The following is a 24,300-nucleotide window of genomic DNA, read 5'->3' on the forward strand; positions in this document are numbered from 1 at the left end:
TAAAAAAGCTAAAATTGTTGATCATTAGTTTTTTAAACTGTAAATGCGTAGTCATTCAGTCATGATTTCAAATTTGAGTGATATGTTTAGTTGCTCTAGCTATTTGACCAGCAACAACAGTCAGGACATCGTTTGTTTAAACTGTTATCAGCCAGTGAAATGCCTCAATGTTGAGACTTTTATTTTGTTAAAGTCAAATTGAAACCTCTTGTGAAACAAATGCATATGCATACTCTTCATAAATTCACTTTGTCAGTTACTGGAGCTTATACAAGAGATTACTGTAAAATCTAAATGGTAAATCAAGCTACATCATCATCATCAGCATCTTTCACAAGGGCCTGATCTCACATTCTCAGATACTTAAACAGAATAAAAGAAAGACAATACATTTACATGGTATGTCAACACACTGGATGTGATTTATTCAGTGACATTTAAACTTTTTATCCACTGTTAAAGCCGATGTGCCTCACAGAGCCAAAGGCTATATGTTTGTAATTTCTCGGCTGCATGATATTATTACAATAAAATCTCTCTAGGAATCAGCTAAAAACACACAGAAAGCTTTTTTGGCTGCATGAAGGCAAGACATTTTAATGTTTTTAATGCATCTCAACCAATCTGCTGCTCTGTTTATTCAGTCTGCAAACTGCTGCTGCTTTTTACAATGATTTATTTCTACATTAAAAAACATAAAACCTTATTTGTTGAACTAAAATCTGTTTGATCCAAACTAATATATTAAGTACCTACCTTTTAAACAGTAACTTATAAATATACATGACATGATTTACAAGGAATGTGTTTTGGCAAAGCTTACTGGGAGTCGCTGAAACCATCCTGATGTTTCATAGCTTTCATATTTTCCCCTTGTGCACGACTCTGCCCTCCATCTGAGGTCAAGTTTTCAACTTTGATATAATACAAAGTCTTAGTTATTTACTGTAGATTGTTAATTGTGATTTATATGTTTGCGATTTGTGATTGTTTACATTTTTTCATATCTTTATACCTTTTGTTTTTATCTTTTCTCTGTATCAGTATTTTTGTACTGTTTGTCATATATGTTTCTTTTTTTTTCAGGTGAAATAAAAAGTGAAATAGAAGACAAATATTTCATGAACAGCCAAAACAGAAATTATAAATCATAGAAATTTTAGGAGTGTTACCATACATATATCGATACATTGATTCCAATGACATTAATCCAGTTTGATCACACTGATCAGAGATCAATACAATAATAATTTGAAAGACACATTTAAGAAAGAAAATTGTTGAATTGATCTTGACGTGTGGTGTGTATGATAAAGTAAAGCTATTACTTTAGTTATAATAAAGAAGTTCTGAGACTCAATAGAAATGTATTCTTTCACTTTTCTTTTACATGATGTGAAACTTTAAAGCTCAACATACATACAATTGGTTTTGTTGAAATTACTGTTGCTGTTTAAGTTGATTCCTTGTTTCCTGGTTTATTTTGCATGTTTATTCCTTGCTGTATTCATTTCACTTTGCTTCCTGTTCTCTACACGCCTGGTTTCATTTGCTTATTTGCTTCACCTGCTCCTTTAGTTTGTTCCTCTCCGTGTATATGTATGCCAGTGTTTCCCAACCCAGGTCCTCGGGACCCCCTGCCCTGCATGTTATAGATGTAACCCTACTTTAACACCAGAATTAAATGAATGGCTCGTTAACAGGCTGCAAAGAACTGGATGAGGAGGTTCATTAATTTGAATCTGGTGTGTTGGAGTAGGAACACGTCTAAGACATGCAGGGCAGTGGGTCCCGAGCACCTGGATTGGGAAACACTGATGTACTGCTTGCATTCTTTTGTTCATTGCCTGTTCCTGTTCATTGTTTAAGTTTAGGCTTCACTCCGTCAGCTAGTCCAGTTTACTGGACTCTGGTGTTCTTCAGTCCTGCATTTGTCTCCGGCATCCATTCCATGACAGCAACTTTTGTTTTTTTTGTTTGTTTGTTTGTTTTTAATATGAATAAACATGATTGTGTTAAATCAGCATGTGATATAATCTCATAACAATTGCTGGCTCCTGAATCAAAATTGTGTCATAGCAGAATTTAAATCTGCAAACATGAAGTCATTGTCTGCTGAATTGATATATTTATGAAACTATGAAAGTTTATTTACACTCCTAATATACAAAACAATGACATTATAGTATATCTTACATTAGATAAAGTATGCAACATTATTAATGTACCATTTTGCACTGAAGTGTGCAGAGCTCCAGTGTCTTTGCAGGACACATCTCACTGACTTTCTGGTTATTTTGGATGATCTCACTGAGAGATCCTTGGTTTGTTTTGGTGGTGATGTGTGAATTAGCTTGCTAACTCGCTGTCTAATACTCTAACTGACCCTGACAGGAATGGGGTTCAACTTTTTGACTCTCTGTGAGCCATCTTCATTTCGTGGGCCCTGACCTCTCCCCTGCCACTCTTGACAATCACTTTGATTTCTGTCTGTTTCCAGCTTTCCATCAGTCTCAGCTACAGTTCCAGTTTGCTTGTTAGTTGAAAAAAAAATGTCACCTTCAGGGTATCTTCACACTAACGAAACAGCTCCCAAACTTAAAATAAAAAGAATATATAAATAAATAATTTTATTTAACCAAAATAAGTAATTAAAGCTAAATTATTTACAATGAAAACCAGATTTGTTCCAGATATTTCTTACACATCTGTGTAAATCTATAGTACACCAATCATCTTGTAGCCTACCTGAATGTCTTACAGCGTCTAATGTGGAGAAATTTACGCTACATAAATAACATTTACCGACAGTATGTTGTAAAATCTCACATTTAACTTCCCGCATATATTATGAGTTATCTCCTTAGTTGCAGACCATGAAGAATCTGATACTGTTGAAGCATTTCTCCATCTGTTTTATAGTGGACACTAGCAGCTAGCCTGCCGTCGCCACAACATCACTAAAGGTAAATCCACAATTTTCTCTGAGTGAGACTGAGAACACAATGGACCATAAATTACAGTCATCCATTCAGTGCTTAATGATCTACAATAATCCCTTCTCTCCTATCATCAGTGAGCTCTATGTCTGTTTTCTATCAAAACTGTATCTATTCAAATCTTAGATTATGTGGATTTTCCCATGTATGCGTGCAGGATCAAACCACTGCAGCATTTGCAAAGACATTTGCAGGCACAGTGTGACCAGTCATTTGGAAGTTTCTGGCTGAGGCGAGACCAGCTCCCTCTGAATGTGACTTTGAATCCCACAGCGAACGTCACCACCATGCCTCAAATGTCAGAATGTGTGTGAAAAGGCAAATGAATGGAAAAGCTGGATGCAGAGGACTGAAAACTCATCTAATAGCCAGCTGGGTTCATCAGGTCTGTTCCTCTGATTCCTTTAGCAGGGCATTTGTGCTGGAAAAGACTTTTTCCTGCTGTTTCTTGCCCTAGGTCGTATGTGAAGTGCACTCAGAGAGAAACTGGACATTCTTGGCAGTCTCTGATTCACCTGGACTTCTGCAATAGATGACAGGCTATGAAAGGGTTGCTATTTTCATCACTTGCAGCTTGGCTTGTGTTCCATGTTTTTTATACATTGCTTCGGTATTTTACCCAAAGTGATGACAGTCCAATCATTGGCTAAACTTTATTCACTTTGGCCTTGAATTCCCAGAGTTACCGCCTTCTCCAAGACTGGAAACGCTTCTCAAGATTAGTTTGTGTGGATGTCTTCAGTGGGCTGCGGTGGAATGAAGTGGGGGCACGTTCTGGTTGGAACTGCTTCTTGCTTGGCTTTAAAAAAAGGAAAAAAAAAGGGCCATTCGTGCAATGGGATGAATACTCATTATGCGATGGAATCCTTTAATGTCTGAGCACACCATGGAGGATGGGAGGCAGAGGAGGAAGAAGAGTGCATCGTCTTTAGAGTGTCATACTGTGTGAAGCGAAAGGAAAGTGAAGAAAACTTCTGCCACTCATGAGTACAAGACTGCTTCGATAAATTCCCAGAAAAAATCCCACACAAAGCACTCCCTTTAGGCATAAAGCAACGTTTTCTACTGCCTTAACATTAATAAGGAGGCTTATGTGTGCTTAAACAGAGGTGGAGTGACAGACTGTGGGCTAAATAATTGTGTTGAACTGATGCAAAGCTATTCATCCACAGTTAAACATGGTTGTTCCTGTTTCTTTTATTCCCTTTTTACATTTACAGAGTGCTTTTCACTCTTTCCAGAGCTCTGTTGCATATTTAGTTTCACAAATGATCATCTTTTCCATTGCAATATGTTATTTTTAATGTGAGCAGAGTTTGTGTCAGCCCAGACTGCAGCATGGACATGGCTATTGATTGGCACTGCCAGAGTTATGTTCTTACAGAGATTTTACTTCTGCTCTATTGGTTTTGTCGGTGTCTTGGCTGACAGAGTTGCAACTTGAGTGTGTTATTTGTAACGTTAACTACTTCACTCCTTTTGGCCTCAGTTATTTGACTGCCTCCAAAATTACTGGTAGGAAAAATCCCAAAAGTATGTTTTTAGTTTCAAATGTATGAGTTGACTTCCTGTTTCCCAGCTAATGCAACAAATGCATTTTGTTTTGATGTAAAGTAAGCTACTAGACAGAAAATAATTTAAAAAAATCTCTTTCCATGGAAAGCCATTAACTTATTCAATATCTTACAGTAGAGGAGGCAAGAAAGTTGAAACCAGCAGTTTCATTGCTGAAATATTGTACTGTCAGTCCTTTTCTACAGCTTGTGGTTGAATACCACATCCAGTGGTGATTATTCTGTCTCCTTACGAGTGCTCTGTATGTTTGTGTGCACGTCTGGGTGTATAGCGTTGTAGAGGATGCTCACTTACCTCATACAGTAGTATGATGAGACAAATCTGATGTTCAGTCCAAATTAAAACAGCAAGAAGTATTCAAAACACTTTAGATCCTCATATTTAGGCCATGATTGGTATGTTTTGTTGATGTAGTGGCTCAAAGGAAGCTGAAACCTTCCTGAGCTGATCCTGAGGTGAAATTAAAGTTTTGGAGGTTGTTCTGCTTTGTATTGAGTGCATGTGAGAAGTAGAGAGATGTTAGAGTGAAACGCTGATATTTCCTCAGTGAGGTAATTTACTTGAATCAGATTTAACAAAGTTTAACATAAGTAGCTTAGATGCAGTAGGATATGTATCTTCTTCTAATTTACAAAAGCTATAAATGTTACAGCATACACTTACTGGCCACTTGATTTTCTCTTCAGACTTGCTGGCATAGATTCAACAGTGTTAGAAACATTCCTCAGAGGTTCCTCAGAAGATTTATCAGCTGCACATCAATTACGAGAATCTCCCATTTCACCACATCCCAAAGCTGCTCTATTGGACTGAGATCTGGTGACTGTGGAGGCCACTGGAGTCCAGTGAACTCATTGCCATGTTCAAGAAAGCAGCTGGACATGATCTGAGCTTTGTGACATGGTGCATTATTCTGCTGGAAGTACCCATCAGAACACAGGGTCCTTTTTGACCTCTGTGGTCAAAAAGGGATGGACATGGTCCAGGCTGTGATGTTTAAACCATACCATGTTGGTACTAAAGGGCCCAAAGTGTGCCAAGATAATATCCCCCACACCATTACACCACCAGCAAACTTAAAAAGGAGTCAAAGTTTGACTTGTGCATTCAGAAATGGTATTGCATATTTTGGAACCACCGGTTGTTCAAGTTACTGTTGCCTTTCTGTCATCCCCAACCAGTCTGCCCATTCTCCTTTGACCTCAGACATCAACAAGACATTTTCAGTCAGACAGCTGAATGAAAATGCCTACATTCCTTCATCCTAATGGAAAAGTGTTTTCAAGGCTGCTGTTCTGCAAGTTTTATGTCTTTCTCTGTCTTTTCATCTGACTGAAATTAATGGGTCATTGTGCAGAAGTTAAAAACAAGTTGTTGGATTTATTTCCCTTGAATCAGGAAACCTGCAGGACTGTGGTCCGGACAGGAGCTGAACATCCCTGCTCTAATGGATGCCATTTTTACTCTTCATGCAGTTGCTCTCCTGACTACTAGTGGTTGCAAATTCTTCAAATGTAATTATACATTGTATCTGGCTACAAAGATATACCACCCATGGATATATTTTGCAAAAAAGTGTTGAATCTGCAAGTTTTTTTGTGTTTTGAACTCTGTGTCATTGTTTGTAACCATGTGAACCTAAACCAAATGGCCAGCTGATGAATCAGCTCTAATGAAATTCCACATATTAATCTCTTATTATTGGAAACAGCATGTTTTTGTTTCTGTGTAAGCCTGCTGAACTTCCTAACTTTAATGAAATGATACCTCAGATATCCCAGCAGCTGGTCTGGCAGTGGGATCCAGTGTGTTAATTTTGGAGAAACGCTCCTGTTTGAACCTGTTTTCAAAAGCCACAGATCTCCATGTGGGAGTTCGCCCACTGAATAAATGTGTTTCTTTTAGCTGTCAGAAACAGACTGTATCTTGGATATCCTTTTTCTCTTGTGTACCATAAGGTTTATATTGTGTTAGACATTAATGGATATCCAGTTCTTGTTCACAGCACAATTTTTCTCTGAACATGTACACAACATCATATGGAGAACCTATATTTACTGTCTGAGAGTGTTTAAATCACTGAACCAGTGACAGTGACTTGAGATAACATCACACAGAAGCTAAATCTGTCTCACTATTGCTCAGTGAGACAGAGCGTGCAGTTACCACCATACCCACATCTAAGCGCTTCACATGCCTTGCATAACCATTCTCATTACATTCCTCTTAAGAGTCAGCATGTCAGTGCTGTCAAGCAGCTTTGCATTAATGAGTAAGTAATTAGTCCAACAGCAACACATTTCTGGGCTCGGTGACAGCTGCAGCTGGCTGATGGCTGAAACAGGTACCGGCTGAAACTATACATCGAAACCTAGACATATAACCTCATAGCAGCATCTCAGGCCAGAACATTCCTTCTCAAAAATTCCACTTTTTGCTTTTTGTCTTCCCCATTTAAAGAAACTTTCACTTCTTTAAGTGTTTACAAACCTTTGCCGTGAACATTTGTGTTTCTCTTCCTATAGGATGTTAACTGGGCCCAAACTTTTAAGCTATGGTTGTGCTTTTAGACTTTTTAATTAAATCATTTGAGTGTGGAAGCATGGTGAAATAAAGAGCAATGAGGTAGGTTTTATGTAGCCCATGGCTTTGCAACATCAGCTGTGCTTCTCAGCAATTAAATGTGCTTTGTCATGATTGCAGATGCCAAATTCAAAGCATAAATAAAAGTGACACTAACTAAACAACTTGTCTGTTCATTTAGTTTTACATTCACTGCATTCCTGTGAAGGGTCACACTGTGAGATTTTGGCTCCATTTAGCTCCAATTAGACCTTTTCAAACAAACTTAGAAAATCAAACAGAAAATCCTCTGTTGTAGGTTTTATCAGGAGACATACCAACCATAAAAACTTGTCTGTCGTTTGACATTTGGTCCTTAATTAGTTTAAGAAATTTCATATTGCATGACTGTGACCTTTACCATTAGTTCCACGCTCTTTAAAGTGATGTGTGTGCATTTCTAAAGTTGAACCTTTGATGTCTTACTGAGGGCACCCAACACAGTGAGGATAAACTTTATTTAGTTTGGGGGAAGAATGGCGGCTGGTGGTGTTTTGTGTGCATAGGGGTCAAAGATGGGAGTCTACTTTCTTTGTTGTGCTTAGAGTGCATTTTGGGGTCATGCAGTAGAAAACAGCCTTTCTTTCTGAAGGCCTGCAGAAGGTCCCCGGGGTGTGGTTTGTGTCATGCTGCAGGTCAGCGGTTGTTTTGTTTCAGGTCATCAGGTTGGTTTCTTTGCCCTCTGTTTTCTTGCCACAGTTTACAGTATTGCTAGAAGAACTTGACATGGCAGCTAATGGCTTTGTGATCCTCCCCTCATGTAGAAAAAGAAGAGCTTGCTATTCCACAAGCAGCAGGATTCAGGCCCACACACAAAAACACGTTTCATCTAACTACAGCACGGACTCCTAGAAGAAAACATAGTTTCTGTCAGAGTGGAGGCACTTGTGTGTGATCAATTTACGTCTCTGGCCTTTTCTGGAAGATTTTTGGAGAAGCTATAATGTGAGAAAAATATGAATTATGATTTTAATAAATATAAATAAATACAGTGATTCAGCTGTAACACTGAAAATATAGCCAAAGGAAGATATATTTAAGAAGCTGAATTGCAATTCATGGTCGTGTGCTTATAAGATTGTTAGAAATAGTAAACCAAAAATAATAAATGGTTCTCATTTTGCTTAATCAGCATGTAAGTGTTTAATGGATGGGTTAAAGTACGTATTAAACTGTTAAAACTTTTAAGCAAAACATTTAAATACAGTGTGCTGCATTCAGATGAAAGTTAAAGGGATATGTGAAGTTCACCTGAGTGGTCTTAACATGGTCCGGACATTTTGGAGAATCAGAGGAACTCTGTGAGAGGATCCAAGCTAAATCCTACTGTGAGCAGGTCCACACATGAGCAACTCTTCTCCCAGTAAAAACAACTCATAGTGCTTTCACACAGTTCTGTACAAGAATAGAGTCATAATTGTACCAGTTCAAGTCATTTCCCCCTCCACAAAAGCAGCCATTTCCTTCAAGTCCCCCAAGTCTGCCTGCTTCTTTCTGCAGCATAGATTCATTTTCTTGCAGATTCTTTCCTAAGTCCTGATACTAATGATAATGTAGTGCTGATGTACTACAAGATTAAGTATCTCCTGGTTTGTGAAACCTATGCTGAAGTACAACTTCACAAAATGCTCTATTGCTGTCATTTTAACATTACTCTTCTAAAACAGCAGCTTAAAATATTACGTCAATGTCAAGCTTATTTAAATAGAACATTTTTACAGCCAAAGCCTGCAAAGTGCTTTACACAAACCAATAAAATATGAAAACATGACAACACAAAAAGATCCAAAATAAAACTCTAATAGGGTGCCTGTACTCAGCCAAAGGCCAAGGCAAACAAGTGTATCTTAAGCATAGATTTAAAAGCAGACAGACTGGACAATTAAAGCCGATTTATGCTCCCTTATGTACGTAAATAGTGACGTCCGTTTCAAATGTTGTCGTACGTCATCTTCATACTTTCATGTGTTGCCATGGTTGTTAAGTTTCTCCACTAGTGGGCAGTTCGATCAGAGTTCACTCACGAGAGCTGATGTCAGTTTCAGACACCTTTTGGTGGCGATAATGCATTAATATAAAGTTGTTTCTAACCAGCCAACACACCCCAAACACTCCCATGTAGTAGTCTTTCTTCAAAAACTCATTCAATTCCTACAGTTGTTGTGCACGTCTTCATTCTTCTTCTGTTTTTTTGTTCCCGTCCGGATTCTCTTCTTCTTCTCGGGTTTGTTTCTGGGCGCATGTCAGCTATTCTGCTCAGCACTGCCCTTGTCATTTCCAGTTGTATTGCTCCGTTTTATGCATCAAGCGACGACGGATGGCTAAGCTCCCCTCTGCATCAAGCATAAATCGGCCTTTAAAGGCAAAGTGTTCCACAGAGTGGGAGCCAGATCTGCAAAGGCTCTGTCTCTTCTAGTTTTTAAGTTAGAATGGGGAACCTCCAAAACCATCTGACTGGCTGAATAAGGTGCTCTGGAGGGCCGATGCATTCGCTCCTCACTCATACCTGGTGATGGTAATCTACATATGTAACACAGTTGCCCTGGGGCAGACTGACGGAAACGTGGCAGTCAATCCGTGTCTACGGCCTCTCCGACCACCAGCGAACAGTCATATCCATATTCATACACCAGCTATGCCAACACTGGAGGCAAGGAGGGTGAAGTGTCTTGCCCAAGGACACAACGACAGATGACTAGGGGAGTAGGAATCGTACCACCAACCTTCCCATTTGGACAACCCGCTCTACCACCTAAGCCACTGCCACCAGTACAATGAGATCAGACATCAGAATCTGAAAATCAATCCTGTACTTGACTGAAAGCCAGTGGAGTGAAGAGACAACTTTATTATAGTAAAATTATGACTTTATTCTTGAAGACTGTGAAAAAATATTTTTCTCAATGGGGCCCTAATACTCCATCATAATTAGAAATGTTGCAGTTCATGTTCTGGCTCTTTTTTTTCAGCCCAAATGTTTTTATATCAAACATACCCCCATTAAAGATGTTATAGCTTTTTTTTTTTCTTTGCAACAATCTTTCACAAAAACTACCACTATCTTTATAGCAGTGATGATGGATTTAAAACAACAAGATTTCTGAAACACTGTATATTATATCTTCACTGGTCTGAGTTCAGTCCACCTTAAACTCTAAAGACTTGGCGGGGTCAAAGGGTCGTGAGCTGCCCTGACAATACAGAGTGTCAGAGAATGAGAATGGGGGGAGGGAAGAAATAATGGAAAGGTGAACCTGAAATGTTTTTGGTAACCTTCCAGTCAACTGAGATTAGGAATTACTGCCAGTCTGTCTGTCTGAGTTGATCCATCATACAAAGCTGTTTTCCAGCAGTAGCATTGTGGGGTCAGGTCCAACACCCCTGTTTCCTCCAAAATATTTCATAATGCTGCAGCTGGCGATGACTTGTCCTCCGTCTTTACATGAACACACACAGCAGGCTTGCCACTCCTTCTCTTTCGTGTTACTTTCTTCAGACCCTTACTACTGGGGACATATAGACTTTTATTGGGCTATCCGTGGTACATTTTCAACCAGGACTTACCCACTTTTTAGCACAGATGTGCTGCTTTAGATATGCAGATGTACGTCATTATAATGAAGTGTGAGTAAGGCTAGATGCCAAGTCTGTGGCTGAGTGACCTGCATATGAACTGTAGAGTAAGCTACATTGGAGAGAAAGGATCATTTACATCAGTCAGTGTCTTTGAAGACTCATGCTCACTTTCCTTGTCTTAAATCACTTCATCCCAAATTTTCTTTTAAATGTTATATTGTAAATCAAAGTGAAAGATGGATATTAGATCAGAGATTCAAATTTAGAGATCTACATGCAATAAATTATTAAATTAAATAAAATTTAACAGAGTGAAGAGATTTTTGGAAATAAATCATTTAGACTTGTTTATTTGAATATTTTATTTCAATACAAATTGTGATATATACACAGAAAATGAAGTACCTCATTGTACCTTTAGGGGTACAAAGGATTGTCACCATCGTACCCTCAAAGGTACTGCTGTTGTACCTTCAACAGCGGGTACTTATTTGTACCCTTGCAGGTATAAAAACAAGTACATAATTAGGTGCTTTATTCTGTGTAAACCAAACAAAACCAAAACTGCTTCTTCTTTATTTTCTTTGTTACCATGGTAATGATTTCTGTCTGAATTTCCTGGCTGAGCTTAATAATGTATAATAAAAGAAAAAGAAAGAAAAAAGGAACAATGTCACCATCACCTTTCTGAAAAGTACCAAGGTTTCCAACTGAAAGTGGATCGCGGCTGGAGTAAAATAACAGAGAGCTATTTAAAGAAAGAAAAGACACCAGCCATCACTTTCTCTTTAGATGATATATGATAGATAGATGATGTTCTTAACTCAATTTTTAGTGTTTAGCTAGCTTGTGTGGATAAGGTGCTCTAAAGAAAACTATTCCAACTCAATTCAGCTTCATTTGTAAAGTGTCTACTCACAATAAAGGCAACTTAAGGCATCCAAAAACAGAATCCAATTATAATACTTAATGTAAAAATATAAAATTATAACCCAAGTAAAACAAATCAATTACATGATTCACATTAGTCCAATTTACAACAACTATATAAGCCAATCCATAATAAAAATGTGGCTAGGTAAGGAAACCAGCAGATTGCAATGAATCTTCTCTTTGATTTAATCCCACATCCTAAACACAAATGACAATGGAGAAGAAAAAGTCCCTTTTCACAAGGAAGAAAAATCTCCAGCATCCATTCTCTTCCGCTTATCCAGGGGTCGGGTCGCAGGGGCAGCTGCCTAAGCAGGGAAGCCCAGACTTCCCTCTCCCTGGTCCCTTCTTCCAGCTCATCTGGGAGGATCATGAAGTGTTCCCAGGCCAGTCGAGAGACATAGTTTCTCCAGTGTGTCCTCGGCCTTGCCCTGGGTCTCCTCCCAGTGGGACATGCCCGAAACACCTCACCTGACCAGATGCCCAGGCCACCTCATATGGCTTCTCTTGATTCAGAGGAGCAGTGGCTCTACTCCTGGATAACCATGCATCTCACCCTTTCTCTAAGTGAGTGCCCAGCCACCCTGCAGAGGAAACTTATTTTAGCTGCTTGTATTGTGTTCTTGTTCTTTTGGTCACTACCCACAGCTCGTTACCATAGGTGCGACAGGCTGCCACAGCGTCTGCATCATTGCAGATGCTGCACAAATCCGCCTGTCAGTTTCGCTCCATCCTTCCCTCACTTGTGAACCAGACTCTGAGATACTTTAACTCCTCCACTTGGGGCAGGACCTCTTTCCCAACCTGAAGAGGAAAATTCACGTTTTCTCCAGCCAGAAAAGACTGGAGTGTGACCAGATACCAAAACAGTTAATCATCAAATCAAAGGGAACTACTCAAATAAAAACATTTGCATTTTCCCCCTTTGTTTTCCAAAGTTTTTGTCTCTTGACAACATGCCAAACACTACTGTTAACATCAGTAGTTACAGATTCCACCTGTTTTTGGACTTAGTTGCACTGTAATGTAGTAAACAGAACAGAGACATTTTACTGTCCTTAAAACTGAAGCCCTCAGCAAAGGAATAATCAACTTCAAAAAAGGTCTTCAGTGTGTGAGCCCTGCCTAATCAATTAGGGGTGGGGGGCACATAGTTTACCTTGGAGAGCTAGGATGTCAAGCACTGGGGCCACTGACTTTGTTTGCCATGTGTGACCTCCTCTACCATTAAACAGGAGTCATGTGGTTGTGGCACTGACTGATCAGCTGTTCTTCTCACCCACAAACTCACAAAACCAATGCTTTCTGCTTGAATGTCTCTGGAGAAGTTAAAGCACTCTCCGTTATTTTAATCAAAGCCACATGTTCTCTTTATCTTTGCCTTGTTTAGATTCAGCCAGCTGAGTTAAAACTGTGCCCTACCTCAACATTTTTATGTAACAATTCTGTCTTTTTCTTAACGTCATTGTATTTTTTCTCCTTTGTTTTTACATTGTCTTCCTATGTTTTTGTTTGACATTTCCATCAACCAGCGGCCACCTGGGACAGATATGTTTTTTTAAGAGCAGATTCCCACATAAAATTATGTTTTTACAGTTAATGACACATGAAGGAGGTATTGCCCCCGATACTATTACCGGACATGTGCATTTGATAGGAAAATAGCTGAACCTCACACACTGAAATGATCTCTTTATCCTGGGATCGTCTTGGAGCAAAGGCAACTTATGCCAGTGAAAAAGCAAAGGAAAGAGGGCAGTAATACTGAGATAACTTACTTTGGGGAGCCTCAAAGGGTCCAAATCAAAATCCTTGTACAGGCTCTGAGCTCTGGGTTTAACATAAAAGTCCCGGGTGTTATTAGTATTCAATAAAGTTTTGGACAAAAGAGAGGCGGAAAAGAAAAAGTAGCTTAACTTCAGTCTCTGAGGTGCAGCTCAAAGTTGTTTTTCCTTCAAATCTTAGATAAGAATGTTTTAAAGTACAAAGTGTTGACATGTTGCTTTTGTTTTGCCAAGAATATTTTCCTGACATTTTGCTCTGATAGAATAAAATATATGATACAAAAGCTGGAACACGAGAAAGAGGCAAAAAAATTAACCCATGTATAATACCTGAAATATTTAAAGACAGGTTTGTGTGTGTTTGTGTGTGTTTTTTTTCAGGGGGCTGTTCATCACTATTCATGACCGTGGTCACATTGCTTCCATCCTCCAAAACTGGCCAGAAAAGGACATCAAGGTAAACTGCTGTTGTATTTCTGAGCTTTATATATATATATACATACATATATATATATATATATATATATATATATATATATATATATATATATATATATATATATATATATATATAAACAACAAACAACAATCTTCCTCAAGGTCACAGCTCAAAGTATAAGCTTAACAAACATTTTTCAGGCAGCCTCAGTCAGTTTAATAATAAGTAAATCCCTTAAGTTTGCAGTCAATACATCAGTATTGTGTGTGTTGTGTGTTGTGTGTGGATATGTACTGTGTAAATAAATTTTAAAAAATCAGCCAAAGCTCTGCAAAACCAAGAGAGAGAACAAGACTGCTCAGGCATGTAAACACAGGTGAGCAAACACACATTAAACATAAAGGCCCATTTTTCCAAAGGTCAGTCTGCTTCAATTGGTCAGGAAAGTGAACGTGGAGTGAAAGAGAGCATAAGCAGTTTATTCTTTGTCTGAGACGCGCCAAATGAGCTCCTAGCAGGCATTGTTAAACTTTTCCATAGTGACATAGAGAAGAGACTGAAAGAAACCCGGAGTATAGCTGAACAGTCCAAAAAATACTCCCCAATCAACTTTCCCTAACCATTTTCCTTGACCTCACTGGAAAGTGTTATGTGTTTAAGAAAAATGGTTGAAGAAATTCCTGAGGACAAAGAAAAAGACAAACCCACTGCAAACATACACCTAAATGTAATAAGGTTCAGCAGCACTGAAGCAACAGATGTTCAGAAACAGTCCACAATATTCCCCTTTATCTGTAAAGTTCTGTCACTTTGAATGAGTGGGACAAAATTATGTTCTTCCTCTTTATAAAAGATGGTTCATTGTTTCATTTGTTGAAGGTCACAATAATTGAAGCATTGATTCTGTTTTTATAACGTGTAGAGAATTCAACCAACTGTTGTCACAGCTGCCACTCAGATATTTCTGGGTCATTTTACTCACTCAGTTTGGATCCTTGGGGAAAACAACAGTGTGACAACTCTTTGAGCTTTGGAAAAAGTGGGGAAAATCTTTTTAAGGACTTTATGTTCTCATTAGATTTAAGAAACATGAGTGAAAGCTATTTATGCTAATAATTACAGATTGACACCCACTAACATCTGACTTTTAAATGTAGCCAGAAGGAGTTTAACCAACAGTCAGTCACAAGCACTTTTTTTGCTTCTTTGGTTTGCACCATTGTCCAAATACTGGACAATGCTCCAAACAAACCAGATTATCCTGGGAAGTTTAAAGGAGACCAAACAGTGCCAGTGTGAATGTGCAGTTATGTAGCATTGCTTCAACGTTGTAGCTTCTGCTAATGTTACTGGACGTAAATCTAATTCTGCATTAGTTGTAACCCTCAGAGAACTGGGGGTAAATTAATCAGTTTAAAAGATGCATCTCTAGACATACACAACAAGATTTTAGGACATGCTGCCATGTAATAGGTTTGGTTGGTTAAAGCTCACTTTAAGCCTACAGTATACCTGATTTTTCAACAGTAATGAAAGTCATTATTTTGTGAATGACAGAATGCATGATTATCCATTTATATATAACTTTTTACAAATTAATCTAGATATTTTATAATACTGGAATTCCAGTTATCTTTTTTGGATATGGAGGATTTTTAGTGTATAATTGGCTAATTTCTCTAAAAGCTTAACTATCTCTTTAATTCTGAGCACAGTACAAATATGTGCAAGTCATAATCTCTCCATATTAAGAATGACGACACTAGCAGGCATTCCTGGCATGTCAAATATACCTGCAGCCTCACCACCTGTTCACAGCTGTCAACAACAAGGCATTTACTGTACCTCAGCGCTGATATGCTGCTGCTTATTCTCAGGGTGGTCTCATCATAAACTCTCCTAGCATGTCCTACTTTTAACATTTCAGGAGGGAGAGAGCAAACGGGAGCCAAGGTAGTCATCCACTAACAAGCCTTGGCAGCTTCTGTCACATATAAAGAAGGGAGAGAAAAACAATTGTAAAAGGTATTTTAAACTTTCAGTTGGGAAGAGTAATTAATGACAAACTAAATTTGTTAAATTGTGGGAAGAACAGGGCTTTTAAAAACTAGTTATTTGCATCACAATAGAGAGGTAAAAAAAAAAGGCTCCAGATTTTGGAAAATATTTTGCATTTAACTCTTTTTCTACTAATGTTAAGTGTTACTGAACTAATTGGTTTCAAGCTATAAAGTCAATGCAAAGGAGGGCCTTATGATATTAGCACTAATGAGTATAGTGAGTAGTGGGCAGAAAACCAGGAGGGCAGAGAGTTCTGGCTTATACTCTGGAAAAACACATGCTTCTTGGTATTAGAATAGACTTTAAATAATGGCTGAATCAAGGCAGAATGGTTTTACTTCTTGTTTAGTTTCTAATTAAATTAAACATGATCTTACAATTACAATTACAGAAATATTGCTGTCATTTCTTCTGACCACGTCTAATGACACCTCAGTTATTTGATAATGAATCATTAACATTTCGGTATATTACTTTACTGACAGTTGTGCTGATTGACAGGCCGTGTGTGTAACGGATGGAGAGAGGATCCTGGGGCTGGGAGACCTTGGTTGCAATGGTATGGGCATCCCAGTTGGCAAGCTGGCCCTCTACACAGCATGTGGAGGTATGCCACCACAACAGTGCCTGCCTGTCTTGCTGGATGTGGGCACAGACAATGAGGTAAGAGCTAAACTCTTAATATAAATTACTATTTACAGTACAAAATATAGCTTAAGTTAGTTGGTTTCACATTACTTTCATCAGAAATGGTCTGGGAAATATTACCTTGTATAGTACTCTGTAGTACTTTTATATATCTTCACAGCTTGTCATGTAATTTTCTGAACTAGCCAAATTATTGCTTGACTAATAGAGGTCATAATGGAAAAAAAAATCCAGTTTTTATGACTTGCAAGCTAAAAGCTAGCATCTGCATGCTAACATTAGAATGACAGCTGCAACATTCTGGTTCAACTGCTTTGTTTAGCATTTTTGCTAAACATTTTAACGCACCAGTATTTGATAACCTGTTATAAACAGAGAGGATAAATTGAACAATCCTACTGTAAAATGTTCATTTGTAATACTTACAGGTGAATATTGTTATGAATGAGGGCCTGGTTCAGTGCTTCTCCTGCTCAAAACGGCTACACCAAGCAAAGCTAATCTTCTTTAAATAGGCTAAATATTTCCATTCAAACAAAACATTGTGTCGTTCACCTCATATAAGTCAGATTATTTATTGCCTTTTTCAATATTTCCTAAAGTTTTACTAAATATAAAGCTCTAAGTAGTTATGCAGATTGAATCATTGGCATGGGTGTCATACTGCTGTTATCATTACAGTTATCGATTAGCACTTTTTTTGACAATACATCCCCTGATTTGGTGCAAATCATAAAGAGCTCAAAGGAAAAGATCAAAAACATTTATCAACTGATATAAACTATTAAATGCAAAATAAAGTTTCTTAATTATACAAATCAAGTAATTAGTTTATTGTTCCTAATGGGAAACTTGGTCCTCAAGGATAACATTACAGTATCAAACAGTAAAGTCTCAACTCACATACACCAAACATGACTTTCCAATAAAATAAAACCACTAAAATGAAATAAAATCACAACAAATAATGTAACTAGTTAAAAATGCTATTGCATGGGGAACAAAGGAGATTTTTATTCTGTTGTTTGTTGTTGGTAGTCTATTGGTTAAAGAGGTGGGCTTTGGGTCTGGAGAACTGGGGTTCAAGTCCTGTGCTGGCAATTATGGTAAAAGGCACTGTGGGTCTCTTGGACCTTTCTTGCTGAAACTGGTAGCCTGCTGCTTCCAGCAACTATGATGGGTTAAAAGCAAATAAAGAATTTCCCCACTGTGGGACTACTAAAGGATGATGATGGTTATTATTATAACTTAACCATAACGCCAACGTTGGTAATTCAGCTAATGCTGTCGAGAGACTGAGTAGATTGAATTTGGTCATGGGTTTTTTTGTTTTTTGTTTTTCTTTTAGGCAGAAATGGTAAAAAAATATATGAAGTGTGTTATCCACCCTAGCCAGTTAGGTGTTACTTCAGAAGTCAGCCAAGAAAAGAAAACAAATTTACACTTAACAACCAGGAAACACTCTTTACATAAGTGAGGTAAGCAACTCCATTGATGGATGCCAGTTGGGAAAGCACCTCTCCTCTCTGCCAGCCTGTGAGAGTAGCAGCCAGATGTACTGGAGTCATTAACTAATAGTTCCCATCCACTACGGCAGCCTTTCTGAAAGACATTCCAAACTCTGGACAGGGCCGCACGTGTGTCCGTAGCTTTAGACATGCTAAGAATAGCTTGCTCACTTCTATATAAACAAAGCTCCTGGCCCCAGCCAAGGGCGTAGCAGCTTCATATGCCTGCGAGTCCAACATACAACTCCAGCAGTCAGATGCTGCCCTCCTTTCCCAAGGTAGCCTTTAGATGACTGAGTCCCCAGATTCCAGTTCAGTTCCAAACAGATGTCTTAGTGGATTAATGGTGAGAGATGTTGCAGATGTTAGATGGCTTTTCAAATTAGCTTAATCAACACAACAGAATACATAACAGAAACAAATTGGAGAAATAATTAAAGTGGGCATGGACCAAGAGGAAGAAATTTCTGGCTATGCTATGCATTTGTCAAACTCATTTTCTAAGGGAAGTTACCCAATACCCACCTCATCTAAGTGTTTAGGATAGGGGTGTCCAGCTCCGGTCCTTGAGGGTCACAATCCTGCAGGTTTTCAATGTGTTCCTGCTCCAACACACCTGACTCAAATTAATGAGTCACTATGCAGAACTTCGTCCACTTATTTTGAGTCAGGTGTGTTGGAGCAGGAAACGTTGAAAACCTGCAGAACGGGGGCCCTTGAGAACCGACTTTAGACACCCCTGGTTTAAGCTTACTGAAGAAATCTCTTGCATTTCAACATCATCGCATTACTTAGGTATTTTAATGCCATTTGAACAGGATTAGGACTTGGATTATCTCCGCCAACTACTCCTCCTTAGCTTTTAGTCTTTATAGCCCTACTTACAGTAATGTACTTTTACTCTTTGATCTCTTTCTGTATGGACTTCTTGTATACTAAGTTTCCACACTGAATCTCCTGCTCAGTTTGGTTTTGCTCAGGTTGACTTAAGGTTTAATTTCTTCAGTGCACAGCAACAGCACTGCATCATACTGTATTTATGGGCATTGCAACACAAACAAGTCTTTGATCCATGCTTCCATGTTTCCCAAGTGTGCTGCTTTATACGTGCTGACAAAGTAGAAAAGAAACTTGTGTGTGTTTTATAGCATAACTTCAGGATGATACATCCATGGATGATGTGGTGATTGCAGAAGCATGACCTGAATTCAGTTGTAACTTGAATTAAACTTAAACTTCCTGAAGTTTTTATGTTTGTTTATTAATTGTGGTTTTATGCTTTTCTATGGCTAATATCTCTTACGATAAAAAGAAGTTATTATGGTCTACTTGCTTCTCAGAGAGAGAGCCTAAAAGCTTGCCATAGATTTTAAATTAAACAGAAGTATTATCCATAAGTCGTAGGTCATCTGCACCTAAAGGAAAATATACTGTAGATTTTTCCTATCTCTATTATCCTAAAGGGATGACAGACTAAATTTGATGTAATGGGGTAAATGGGCTGGATGTGTGCATGCACATGTGTGGTTGTTCTGGATCAGCTTCATATGGGAGGTAGGCTTGCTTGCTGCCCTGCTGGTAACCCGCTTCACTCTGCAGTCCTGACTCTGGAGGCATAGTGGAAGGATTGGTAGTGGTAGCTCCAACTAATTATTAAAATTACTGTTATTATGGGATTGTATTTGTCCTTGAGTAGGTTTAGGGGTAGAGAGGGGGGCAGGCATATATTCAAACAGTCGAGCAAGCAGATCCCACGACCCAGACATACCTTTGTTTTGGTTATTTTTATTATTATTATTATTTCTTTTCTTTTTTTTTCTTCAAACCAAAGGTTTAAGATTTTGGGAATTTTACGCTGTGCCTTTTGTTGCCATGACCCAGATAACTGACAGCAACAACTCTTATATCAGTTCAGTAAATGTGAAACGAGAGCTAAAAGTCAGTTAGCTTAGCTTAGCTAGCACAGCCATAGCACTGACACTGTCCAAGGTTTACAAAACCTGCCCACCAAAAGCTTTAGAGCAAGTGTTTATATTATGTGTGATACTTGTTTATTATGTCCATAAAAAACTCAGTGTTTTATATTTAATTCACATCTAAACTTACAAGTTAAAATAAGAAATAAAATAAAATAATAATTGTGTCAGCTCATGAGCAGACTTTGTAGTAAAGTTGCATTTTTTCCTGTAGCATAATTTAAAATTAAATTAAATTAAATTAAATTAAAAAAAACTTTATTAATCCCAGAGGGAAATTATGTCTACCTGGACAGCTGTTATCTTACAAAATGTGCCCATAAACAGTACAGCCACAGAAACACAGCATGGATGAAAGTAAACACATTTTCTAGAGTCGTGGTTTCATTGCATCACTATGCGGCTATCTCCCTGAACTGTGGCTTTCTATGTTTGATGATATCTACAGAAGCAAACTCAACACTTAATACACTGACTCATGTGGAAATGAGTGTATGATGCCATCCTGGACAACGTGCTGTTTGTGTGTGTCCTGGGTGGGCTATCACACATTCAGGACTGGGTGCTTTATCTCGGGTTATTGATCTCTGGTCTTCCTAAATTTCCTTTTTTTTATCACAAAGATTGCACTTTGTGTTGCTGCAGTCCAGCAACGCAAAGCGGGTGAATTTAGCTTCATATTATCAAAAAACAGTTGTTTGTGCATCTGTCGCTTAGACTGCACAACCACACATGAGGACTAATCCCTTCTGAGAGGAGAGGGGCTGCACAATACAAAGGATAGTCTGGTCAATCAATAGAAGATAATCTGGTATAGAAATACAACTCATGTCAACAGTTCAGCACAGTGTCAGTGAGGTCAAACCATTTAAAATCTCTCAGGGCTTCTTCTCTTTCAGCTTACAAAGCAGTTCAGCCAGTTTCTAAACTAACCAAAGGCCTTTTTCTTGTCTTTTTTCGCCTGCATGCTGTTGCATCATTTTCTTTTCCCACCAAAATCTTTTTCTGATATGACACCATTTCCCTGTGGGCTTCTATAAAAATGTGTTTGTTTTTTTTTTTTTTACTTTGGTTTAAACTTGGCAGACTCCTGCCTATCACTACCCACTAAAGATTTGCCAGGAAATGAGTTGTCAACTTCAAATAAATGGTGCTTTAAATAAGCCTTTTAAACTGTTCTTGGATTGGATATCTTAAATGTTGACCATGCCATAGAAGGATGGCTTCTTCCTTGTCCAAGCCATGCTCATTTTAGCAGCACCCTCTAATTATCCATCTCCAGGAGAAAATGTCTTCTGTCTCTGCTGTACATGACAGCACTGCAGACCAGGTCATCAACTTTAGGAAACAAATTTTCTTGCATATTAACAGCAAGCAGCACATTTAGATTCATATTAGGCATCCACTGGTTCCTAGGTCTTCAGAGCCAACATCCTGTGCAGAGCAGGTGCACCATTAGATGTTGGTTAAATCAAAATCTGAAGGAAGTCTCTCACTGCTCGATGGGATTTCCTTCCACTGATTTTACTCCTTTTCTTTCTTAGTGCTTCCCATTACTTTTTCTCAGTTCATTGCTGTGTCCCTTTTCCATTTCAAACTAATGGGATGTGATAGGTAAAGGTCACTTATTCATCCCCTTTGACTAAGGTTTCCCTTTAAAGGACTGTTTTAACAGATAAAAAAAAAAAAAAAAAAAAACATAGTCTTGTCTTTCACTCATATTTCAGCATGGAATCCCAGTAATGATAGTACTATTTAGAGCTTTATAATAATAACCTCCCTTTAATCATGACCGTGTTATTTACCCGCAGGATCAGATGTACATAGAAAATTGTGCAGATTGGTGTGATATAACATGTCAAGAGGTATCTGTCAGAGCTGCGAGCTAACATATGGCTCACAGAGGATGACTTAGGTCTGTAGACACAGGCGTTAGCATGTGGAGAAGTGCTGACAAACAAGAAAAGACACAATCAGAAAGAAATTTCTAAAACTATCTGATTCTGCTTCATCAGTTTTTTTCTTTTACTGAAAGACTGTCCGCTAAGAGTCTGATATTGTTATATAACTGCATTGTTGCAGTGATTCCTCTAACAATTATCAATACTCTCAAAAGGCTTAAGCTAATGTTCATTTCATCATATTTTACTACACTATATAACTTGTTGTAATCTTTTAAAGTTATCTTTGATTCTCCAGACTTGTTTTATTTAGATACTGTTTTTTTCTTTCTTTTTTTTTTTTTTTTTAGTCACTCATTTACAGTTTGGTGCTTGTGCCTGTCTGTAGTCAGAAGAATTTTATTTATTGTTTGTTAAGCTATTTAATCTATTGGAGATAACTGAAAACAAGGGAATTAGAATTGAGTTTTATTGTATTATCCTAACGTTACAGGCCTTTGTAACATGGTTACTTCTTTCTAAAATAAAAAAGTTGTAAAGTCATCAGTGGTCAGTAGTAAAAGATGTTTTTTACTCTCATATTCATGTTGTAGATCTATCTTAAGGACGTCTGTGTGAAAGCTTGATCTTTGTACTCCATGTGGTTCTATAATCTCAAGGGGTAATATGGGGAGGCATTTGTAGGTCAATAAAGTTACCAAATGTGGTTTTTGGCTCGATAAAGAGTTAACACTGACCTATGAGTCAAAAGTAAAGTAATTTAAAGAATGTATCAGTGTTATTTGTGTCTACTCATAACAGACATCTCAGCTGAGAACATTTTTATTGCATCTGCAGGAACATAATCTGTTCTCATTTATGTCCCTGTTACTGTTTCCCATCTATAAAAAATGCCAATAATAACACAGTTTTCTCCAGTTATAAAATAAACATAAAATAGTATTTTTGCACCAACAAGGTGATTCCCACAGAGCTATTAGCTGAAAACTTGGCATTTCTCATCATGATGTGCAGTGTGTCCTTAAAACACTTGAGAAAAGGGGAAAGGTCAAAAAGAAGGGTGAAAAATTATTTACAGCAGATGAACACAATCTGAAAGGGATGTCCTGAAGAAATAAGATAGAAATTTTCCAACAGAGACCTGATACAGTTACCTGTGTGATGCAAACGACCCATCAGTTGATCTATATGCTGTTCACTGGAGCCTCATCAGAAATGGTCTCCATGGAAAGATGGCTATCAAGAAGCTATTCCTAAGGAAGGAGCTAATATGAAAATTCCTGGTTTGGCAACAGGTCTTATGGAGGGATGACTCCTTCTCAGACCTCAACATAATCCTGTATATACAGCATTATTGTTTATTTTTGCATGTTTAATTAAATCATTGCACCTATTTTCTAGTTAATAAAAGATGGTTCAGGAGTTTCGGTCTTGTTAGTTTTGCATGTTTTCTTCTGTTATGTGCCCTGACCTCTGCCTCCATGTGTTTTTTTTTTTTTTTTTTTTTCCAGGCACTGCTGAAGGACCCTCTCTACATTGGCCTGAGGCATAAGAGAGTGCGAGGCCAGGCCTATGACGACCTGCTAGATGAATTTATGAAGGCCGTGTCAGACAGGTATAATCACACCGACAATTCATCATTTGATCACTTCCTTTATTCTATCTGCTTTCGTCATTTTGGTCCAGACGCTGCAATGTGCTCTTAAAAGAAAAATGTTAAGCAGTTTAACATGGTCAGTGCATGCAAGGCAATATAGCCAAATTCTGTGGGATTAAGGGGTCTGAAATTTAAGTGACCACAGGTTCATCTTTACCTCTTTAAGTTTTAATTGCTAGGAAATATTGATTGGAGCTCTTCTTAGTAGCTGGAGGTCAAAAATAGCTTATTTTGAAAGTGAATACAGTGATGTTACTCACCTCCCAAGCTGGCTGCATTTTTTGGGACAAATAAGAGACATTTGTTGAATGTTAACAGGATTTAGAAATGTCCAAGTTGATTATAATTAAGTTTTTAAAACAGAGTTGTGTAAATGAGGGTTTGGTATGTGTTTTTCTTGGTTTACTAGTAATCTAATCCATGACAAGCATTTGATCATATCACCCTCAAGCAAAGAGAATGCATAATTAAACTCATGATGTCATGTTGAAATGTTAAACCTTGTTTTAGTACCTACTTTTTCTTTGGTTTAAACGCACAGTGAGGCACTAAAGTGTTTGGTGCTTCATATTTGGTTTACATTGATCTGACCCCAGTCCTTCTGTTTGTCCCCATGTGCCA

The 24,300-nt window shown here is 38.0% G+C and overlaps 1 protein-coding gene across 1 annotated transcript in view; it reads left to right on the forward strand.

Moving 5' to 3' along the window:
* Nucleotides 1–24,300, forward strand: part of me1 (malic enzyme 1, NADP(+)-dependent, cytosolic) — a 93,012-nt gene that overhangs the window by 56,153 nt on the left and 12,559 nt on the right. The window contains exons 4-6 of the mRNA XM_041988640.1: nucleotides 13,871–13,946; nucleotides 16,491–16,652; nucleotides 23,534–23,637. Of these exons, the coding sequence (XP_041844574.1) occupies nucleotides 13,871–13,946; nucleotides 16,491–16,652; nucleotides 23,534–23,637 (342 nt within the window). The remainder of the gene's footprint in view (nucleotides 1–13,870; nucleotides 13,947–16,490; nucleotides 16,653–23,533; nucleotides 23,638–24,300) is intronic.

This window comes from Melanotaenia boesemani, chromosome 6 (genome assembly GCF_017639745.1).
Source record: "Melanotaenia boesemani isolate fMelBoe1 chromosome 6, fMelBoe1.pri, whole genome shotgun sequence".
NCBI lineage: Eukaryota > Metazoa > Chordata > Actinopteri > Atheriniformes > Melanotaeniidae > Melanotaenia > Melanotaenia boesemani.